Source organism: Ursus maritimus, unplaced genomic scaffold (genome assembly GCF_017311325.1).
Source record: "Ursus maritimus isolate PB19 unplaced genomic scaffold, ASM1731132v1 scaffold_14, whole genome shotgun sequence".
In the NCBI taxonomy this organism is placed as follows: domain Eukaryota; kingdom Metazoa; phylum Chordata; class Mammalia; order Carnivora; family Ursidae; genus Ursus; species Ursus maritimus.
The window spans coordinates 69,250,539-69,257,683 of NW_024423786.1; the positions used below are offsets into that span (position 1 = coordinate 69,250,539).

Sequence of the window (7,145 nt, forward strand, 5' to 3'; positions counted from 1 at the left end):
CCCCCCCCCCCCCCCCGTACCTGCCGGTCAGCCCTGCTGCTTCGAACTGGCCACCTCATCGCTTCCCTCACCTGCCGTTTCACATGTGGCTGCCTTGCGTTGCCCGCGCCTGCTGTGCCAATGCGTTTTTTTGCTCTGTGTACGTTTTGGTTTCATTTGGGGGTTGCTGTTGACGATTTCCTTTGTTCGGTGTTCTGTCTCCCCTCGCCTGGCTGTGGGGCTGCCCGACCCGCCGCTTGCTGCCTCCATAGATCCCCGTTGCGCAGCCCTCGGTCATGGACGACATTGAAGTGTGGCTCAGGACGGACCTGGTGAGACTTGACTTTTCTCTTTCGCGTGCGGGCTGTGGCGAGGCAGAGCGCTTCTGACGACGGGCCCGGGCCCACGGGCTGCTGCCCCACAGGGTGGCGGAGGAGGCTGGCACTCAGCTCACCTGCCCCCCTGCCCATCCAGGGCTGTGGCCGCGCTGGGACACCTGCTCCGAGCGCAGCCCGTGAACCCCGGCCACCCCTGGGGCTGCGGCAGGCGGGGCTCCGGCCGGCTCCGGAACACACACTTGCCCCCAGTTACTTTTCTGTAGCAGCTGTGTGTGTGTGCTTGGGGCTTTTTTTGTTTCTTTTTTGTTTTTGTTTTTTAATTTTTTATTTATTTATTTTTTTGCTTTGGGGTTTTTGCTTTGGGTTTTTTGGATCTTGGTAGGGTTTATTTTTAATTTTTTTTTTCTTTTTCACTGTGAAATTATGCGGAGACAAATTGGGTGTTTTGTTTTTGCTTTTGTTTTCCAATTTACTGTCATTCCCACTTCCCCCAGCATCTTCTGGTGTCTTGGATTTAAAAGAACCCTTGCCGTAGAGACTATTGTCTTTATCCGCAGAGCTAGGACAGGAAGGTGAGGACATCACGCATCTGCAAGTGGCAGCAGGCCCCGAGAAAGGAGGGCTGCAATGGCTGGTCCTCCCTCCGCACTCCACGGGCAGCGGCTGTGTGGGAGGCTGAGTGGGGGTTGTTGGCCAGGGGGCTGGTGATGAAATGCATTCTGGGAGGGGAAGCGGCTTGCCCAAGGGCATGGGCTGGACAGATTCTCCCTGAGTCCTGGAGACACCTCATCTCTTGCTCCTAGCTGCTACCTCTTCAGGGGACCCTGTCCCCAGAACAGAGCATCTTTAACCACGGGGTTGGCCTGGCTGGCAGGGGGCTGCTGACTTGGCCCCCTCTTACACTGAGGTACAGCCCCATATGGGGCCACCTCCCCACAAGGCCAGGCTTTCTGAAGACACTCATTGCCCAGCAAGGCAGACACCCAGGTGCCATGCCAGGAGAGGAAGAAAATGCTCCCTGACCTCTTTCCCAAGGAAATGCCTGGAAAAGAAATAGCTCCTCTCACAGAAAGAAGCAAAGCAGGAAGGACCAAGGCCCTCACCTCACAAGGGGGGCCCCAGGGTTCAGAAAGGGAGGGACCCATCCCACAAGGCTGAGCAGCAGGTCGTGGCAGAGCCAGGAAGGAAAACAGGTCTCCTGGCCGAGCCTAAGGCCTAGTTCACTTCCCCGTCTGGCTCCCTTCTCTGTCACTGTGCAGTGAGTTCCCAGGGACCACTGCGTTCTCCAAACAAAATCACGTCTTACCCAGTGCATTGTTAAGAGCTCTCAGAGCTTCCCTGGCTTCTCAGGAACCGGCAGCAGGTGACAGAATCTGGGCCACAGGACGCTGCAGGACATGGCTTCTGGTGGGACGGCACTCAGCGGCCAGGTGCTGCCTGGTGTCAGCCCTGTGCCCGGGGCTTCGTGGCTCTGTCCCTTCCAGGCCTCATGCAGTTCCCAGCTGTTGGTGCGGACAGTGTGTTCCCAGAACCACCCGAGGGGGGCCCTGGGCAGGCTTTGGGTTGAGCCTCCCTGCGGCCCCTGCTCTGGGAGAGTGTCCTTGGGTGGGCAGCGGCCTGCTGTGGTCCTGCCTGGAGCTCAACCCAGAGAACCAGCCTGCGCTTTTTCTTTTTGGCCCTACTAGAGGATCAAAGCCTAGAACTACTCCATTTCAGGGTTTGGTTTTGTGTTGTTTTTGCTCTTTGAAAAACCAAGTTTCCGTGTCTCCGATAAGACAAGCAGTACGTGACTCTTGGGGAACTCCGGGAAGGGGAAATTGGAGGTTTTGCTTAGGCCATGCCGCCAGGGCGGGGCCCTAACACTGTGCTCTCTGCTCCTCCCGCAGAAGGGCGATGACCTGGAGGAGGGCGTCACGAGTGAAGGTATGACCGGCCAGCACCTTTACAGCTCCCCACCCTCTGTCACCGCCTCCTGCCCCGGGGCTCTTGGGGTGCACAGGCTGGCACCCCCACCGCCTCAGGGCCTCTAGTGCTGGAGCAATTTCTGGTGCCCATCCTTGCTTGGCCTGGCCTCCTCTGCCAGGGGCTTCTCTGCTCTGCCCCAGCCAGGCCCTGTGCTGAGGAGGGAAGTGGGGGAAAGAACGTAGGACTTTAGGAAGGTCACAGTGCTAGTGATGAGTAGGTCCAGCCTGCCATCCAAGGTCAGCATGGCCCCCAGACCTGCAGTCCTAACCAGTTTGTCCCTCCCCCAGAATTCTCAATCCCGCAGAGAGGCAAGATACATGCCATGTAGTCTGCAGGGCACAGAGGGCACTTCTCAGGCCTGGCGTCCTGTGATCTCACTTCTAGAGGGCCAGTGGATGATGGGTCGGGTCCCATCATGGTCCCTCAACCTCCCATCCCACCTCCTCCTCCTCTCCCGTGCTCCTCCTGTCCCACCTCCACCCCATTCTCCTCTGCACTGCCTCCTCCCTGCTCTCCCAGACCATCTGCTCAGACCCCTTCCACTGGCAGAACCTCGAATGCTGGATGAGAGTTAACTGGGGGGCTGTTCGCTGTCAAGGTTAAGTAGGAATTTGCCCCTTCGGCTTTCCCTGCCCTGCCCCCAGGGCTGATCTGGAGAAGGTGGGGCAGGAACCGTCACTACCCCTCCCTCCCCCATCCCCTGCAAGCCAGGCTCCCTGCTGGCCTGGGAGGTGGCAGAGGAGGGACTCAAGGCTGGGTCTTCAGGGCCCGCAGAGGGCCCAGAAGCAGCCCTGGCTCTGGCTGGCTGCTCCCCTGCCCCTTCCTGCCTCCTTCCCTGGCAGGCAGCCCAGGCCAGGGCAGTGAGGGTGGGAACTCACACGGGGCCAAGCCCTGTTGGGACAAGTGAAGGGGGCTGCGAGGGATCCTTTAAGCCTGGCTGCGGGCCTAACCCCCTACCCTGGCCCTTGCTGGGGTTTTGTATTACAGAGTTTGATAAGTTCCTGGAAGAAAGAGCCAAAGCTGCTGAAATGGTCCCCAGCCTCCCCTCGCCCCCAGGGGAGGCCCCGGCCCCAGCCTCAAACCCTTCCGGCCGGAAGAAGCCAGAGCGGTCAGAGGACGCCCTCTTCGCCCTGTGAGCTGGTCTGCGGTTCGGCTCCCCAGAAGGCAGGTCACCTCCTGTTCCCCCGGTCCACACAAGGCACTGGCCACCCCCCCATCTCCAGTCCCCACTTGGTCCTGTGCTGCTGTGTCTCCATGGAAACGCCCCTGTGTTTGCTCCCAGGCCTCCCACTAGTCAGGACCAGCTTTAGCCACCTGCTCTCTGGGTTGTGGGACAGCACCGCTGCAGCCAGGGGCCCCCGCCCCTCCTGCCCACAGGCTCCCTGTGCCCAGATGTCCTCCCTGGAAGAGCAGACCATGGGACCATTTCCTGAGGAGACACCTGGACTGTCTTTTCTCTGGTCTCTCTCCCACAGAGAAGGGGGTCGGACCCCAGCCCCTTCCCCCATGTGCCCCACCCCTGCCTGCCTCGGCGGGTCTCCTTGGACCGGCCTACCCTTCTGTGCCCCTGTTCCAGAAAGGGCTTGTCTGCACCTGTGGGCTTGGTCTCCCTCCCTGGAATGCTGCTCCCTGACGCGTGTCACTCTGTGGCACTTGGCGTGCTCGGCACTTTAGAAGGCTCTGTGGGTGCCCGTGTGTGTGGCCTCTCGTCCTCTTGATCCTCTCTCCACCACGAAGCTGCTAGTCTAGGCCCCTGCCCAAGCCGGCTCTGCAGCTGAGCCTGGGACCAAGGGGTCCCCGCAGGCTCCTGGTGTGCGGAGGGAGAGCCAAGGGCGGTTGCAAGAACAGCGCGCAGCCCACAGATGGTGGTCACGAGGCACACGGGTCCGCTTCCGCAGAGATACACTACCGTAACCCAGACTGCACCGTGCCCACCACACGCTGCCCTCACACGCGCCCGTCTGTGGAGGGGTTGCTCTGCCTGCTTGGGAAGGCTCGGTGGGTTTGTGAGCGTGCTGTGCTCAGGGCTTTGGCCCGGCCTGTGGTAGCCTCTGCCTCACCCCGCCAGCCTGCCCCCCCCCCACCCTGGCCACCGATTTGTATCCTCTCTCCAAGCTGACCCAGAAGGCTAGTAGAGCCTGGGGTGAGAGCTAGGGGCAGACGACACCTGCCCCCGTCACCGGTGTGGCTCCTGGCCGTGGGCAAGGCGCTTGAGGCTTAGCGCAAGCCCAGGGCCTGCCTGCCCCACCCCTGTTCTGTGGTTGCCCAGGAGAAGGAAAAACACTGTTGCAGCTGCTTCGAGCCAGCCTGTGAGTGTCTGGGGCCAGGGTCGGTGTCCCAGTATGCACTGCCCAGGTGTCCAGGCCACACGTGTTCTCGAGCCTTGGTGCCGTGAGCCCATCCCACCTGGCAGCCAGAGCAGGGAGCTCGTTGACACAGGCCAATACCAGTGCCTCCCTCTGGGAGAAGCATTCGGGGCCGGGCCTGGTTACCTCTGACGGAGAGCGAGGTGCCACCCGGCCCAGAACCCCATGCCCAGTCGCACGCCCCAGCTTCCCCGTGAGAGGAGGCCCGGGGTCTGGCTGGGGGCCTGTCTGGCAGGACCAGCTGGGGAGGTCGCACTCCGGTTCCTCAGAGGACATGCAGGAAGCTGCTCCTCAGAGATCGGAGCTCAGCCAGCCTGACTCCAGCCCTGCCCTCCGGGGCCGCCAGTGCCACGCCATCCACTCTCCCCCCAACCCTGAACCTCAGTCCGCCTGCACCTCCTCCACGTGGCTCCCAGGCAGACCCCTGAGGCCTGCTTGGGTGCTCAGATGTCTGAAGTGAGCTGGCTTGACCTGCGCTACAGAGAAGTGGCTGGGATGGTCCAGCCGCTAGCCCTGTGGCGTGTCTGGAACACGAGTCTCTGTGAGGGCCAGGGGCCCACCTTTGCAGCTGCGTCCTGGGGGTCGGTCCTGTGGCAGCCGTGGCACCCCAGCAGCCGAGCCCAGCATCCTCTGAGGGGAGAGCCAGCCTCCCTGCCTTGTAGAAACGGGAAGTCCCCACGAGAACGGGGTCGTGAGGGGAGAGGAGGCTCCTGGCACTGAGTGAAGCCGAGGCCTGCATCGGCCTGGGGAGACCCCAGCACAGCTGCTCTGTACCCGTGGTTCAGAGCTGCCCCCCAACTCCAGTCAGGGCTCGGAGAGACCTGGCCAGCCCCGGGCAGCCGGTGGCGGTGGACCCTGTGAGCTGACAGGAAGGGCACTGGCCCACGCAGGGAAGTGTCACCTGCCTTCCCAGCCTGGAGCTGCCTTTACCTGGAGGCTGAGGTGACGCTTGCTTGAGGCCTGCCCAAACAGCAAGTAGGGGCTCAGGTGGCCTTAAGGGGGTGCTGCTCAGCCCCCAGGCCACCTGCTTGGGGGGCGCAGGGCTCTGGCGGGCAAGCTGGCCAGTGCCCACACCCCAGGAGAGGGAGACCCTCACGAGCCACCAGCCTCTCCACAAGTGTTAGAAATCACAGATACAGTATGTACTTAATTACACTAAATTATTGCTGGGATTCCTTATAAGCACTAATTATACCTGATTATAGGTTAAAATATTTATTTTGTCAAAATATTTTCTTCGGGATGTGTTGAACCTTTTCTGTGTTCATTGTGTGCTAAGATGAGGAAACTAACCATTGCTTCCTGCCTGCCTTTGGGGCCAGTGGGCAGCAGGGACCCAGGGCGCTGGTGGGCTTCTGGCCGGCCTGCCCCAGAGCAGTCCCCGTCCGGGAACCCCAGGCCCTGAGCAGGCCGACCGGGGCCAGGCTGAGGCGTGGCCCACCTGCTTCTCAGCACGCACGGGATAAGGGCTTTCTGAGCTGACAGGGCTTATTGCTGGCGTGGGCCAGAGAGAAGGGTGATCGTCCGTTGTCTGTCCTCCTGTCTTTCTGTCTGTCAGCCCTATCAGCATGAGTGACCATGCTGTCTGCCTTGGCTCACTGTCCTTCCCCGGCTCACCCTGGGGTCCAGAGCAAGGGGGCCTGGGGAGGTGTGGGGCCTGCACTGTCACGCAAGGCCCCCAACTGGGAGAGTGGTGGCCGGGGCTCTGGATGGCCCCGGGGCCGCAGGTACCCTGTGGCAGACAGCTGCTCGGCCTCCCACATACCTGCTCCTCTTCCTTCCTGCCACCCACCCCTACTTTACCTCCCTGTACACCCGTTTCTCACTCAGTCCGGCCCAGCCTTCTGGATGGTTTGAGGGGGGCTGTGGGGCTTGCTGGGGCCAAGTTCCACGCAGGAGTCCTGTGGCCTCAGCCAGCCCCCCGTGAGCCTCTCCCGTGTGCTGTTAGGACTCCGTCCGCCCCCGTGGGGAACAGCCAGCCACACCCCCATGGCTCAGGGTGTGTGCACATCCAGAAGACGCCCCTTGCGGTACCCGCCTCTCCCAGTGCCCACCTCCTGCCCCCCCCCCCGTCCAGGGGCGTCCACACTGGGCTTGCCCTGCAGCCAGCAGCCCCTGGGGACAGCTGTCAAGCCCAGAGTTACACTCCTCTCGTGTAGAAGATCTCCAGGCTCTCCTGGAGCAGAACGGGGGGTGGATGTTTATTTTCTAAAGTTTGCACTTCATTTGTGAGGGTCTCAGGATTGTTGGGGGCTGTCGCGAAGAGAACCGTGTTGCGTCCGTTGTCTAGCTGTCCCCGGAGTCTGGCGTTGCGTCCCTGTTGTGCGTTTCTGCGGGCAGAGCCGGTTCCGAAGGGCGGGGCGGTGCACTCGAGGCTAAGCACGTCCGTCCACCCACTGGCTCTCCTTCCAGTTGTTGTCTCTCTAGTTTGGGTTCTTGCATGTAAAATACTCCACAATAAAGAAATGAACAAACAAGCTGCTCCTCTGTGATTCCT

The 7,145-nt window shown here is 61.3% G+C and overlaps 1 protein-coding gene across 4 annotated transcripts in view; it reads left to right on the forward strand.

Annotated features, from left to right (window-relative positions):
• Positions 1-4,344, forward strand: part of TOM1L2 (target of myb1 like 2 membrane trafficking protein) — a 112,004-nt gene extending 107,660 nt beyond the window's left edge. For 2 of the 4 annotated variants that reach the window (XM_040630152.1, XM_040630155.1), the window contains 3 exons: positions 252-311; positions 2,204-2,240; positions 3,270-4,344. In XM_040630152.1, coding sequence (XP_040486086.1) covers positions 252-311; positions 2,204-2,240; positions 3,270-3,418 — 246 coding nt within the window. In that variant the 3' untranslated portion in view covers positions 3,419-4,344. The remainder of the gene's footprint in view (positions 1-251; positions 312-2,203; positions 2,241-3,269) is intronic. The other 2 variants (XM_040630153.1, XM_040630154.1) reach the window with 2 other exon arrangements.
• Positions 4,345-7,145: the final 2,801 nt, after the last annotated feature.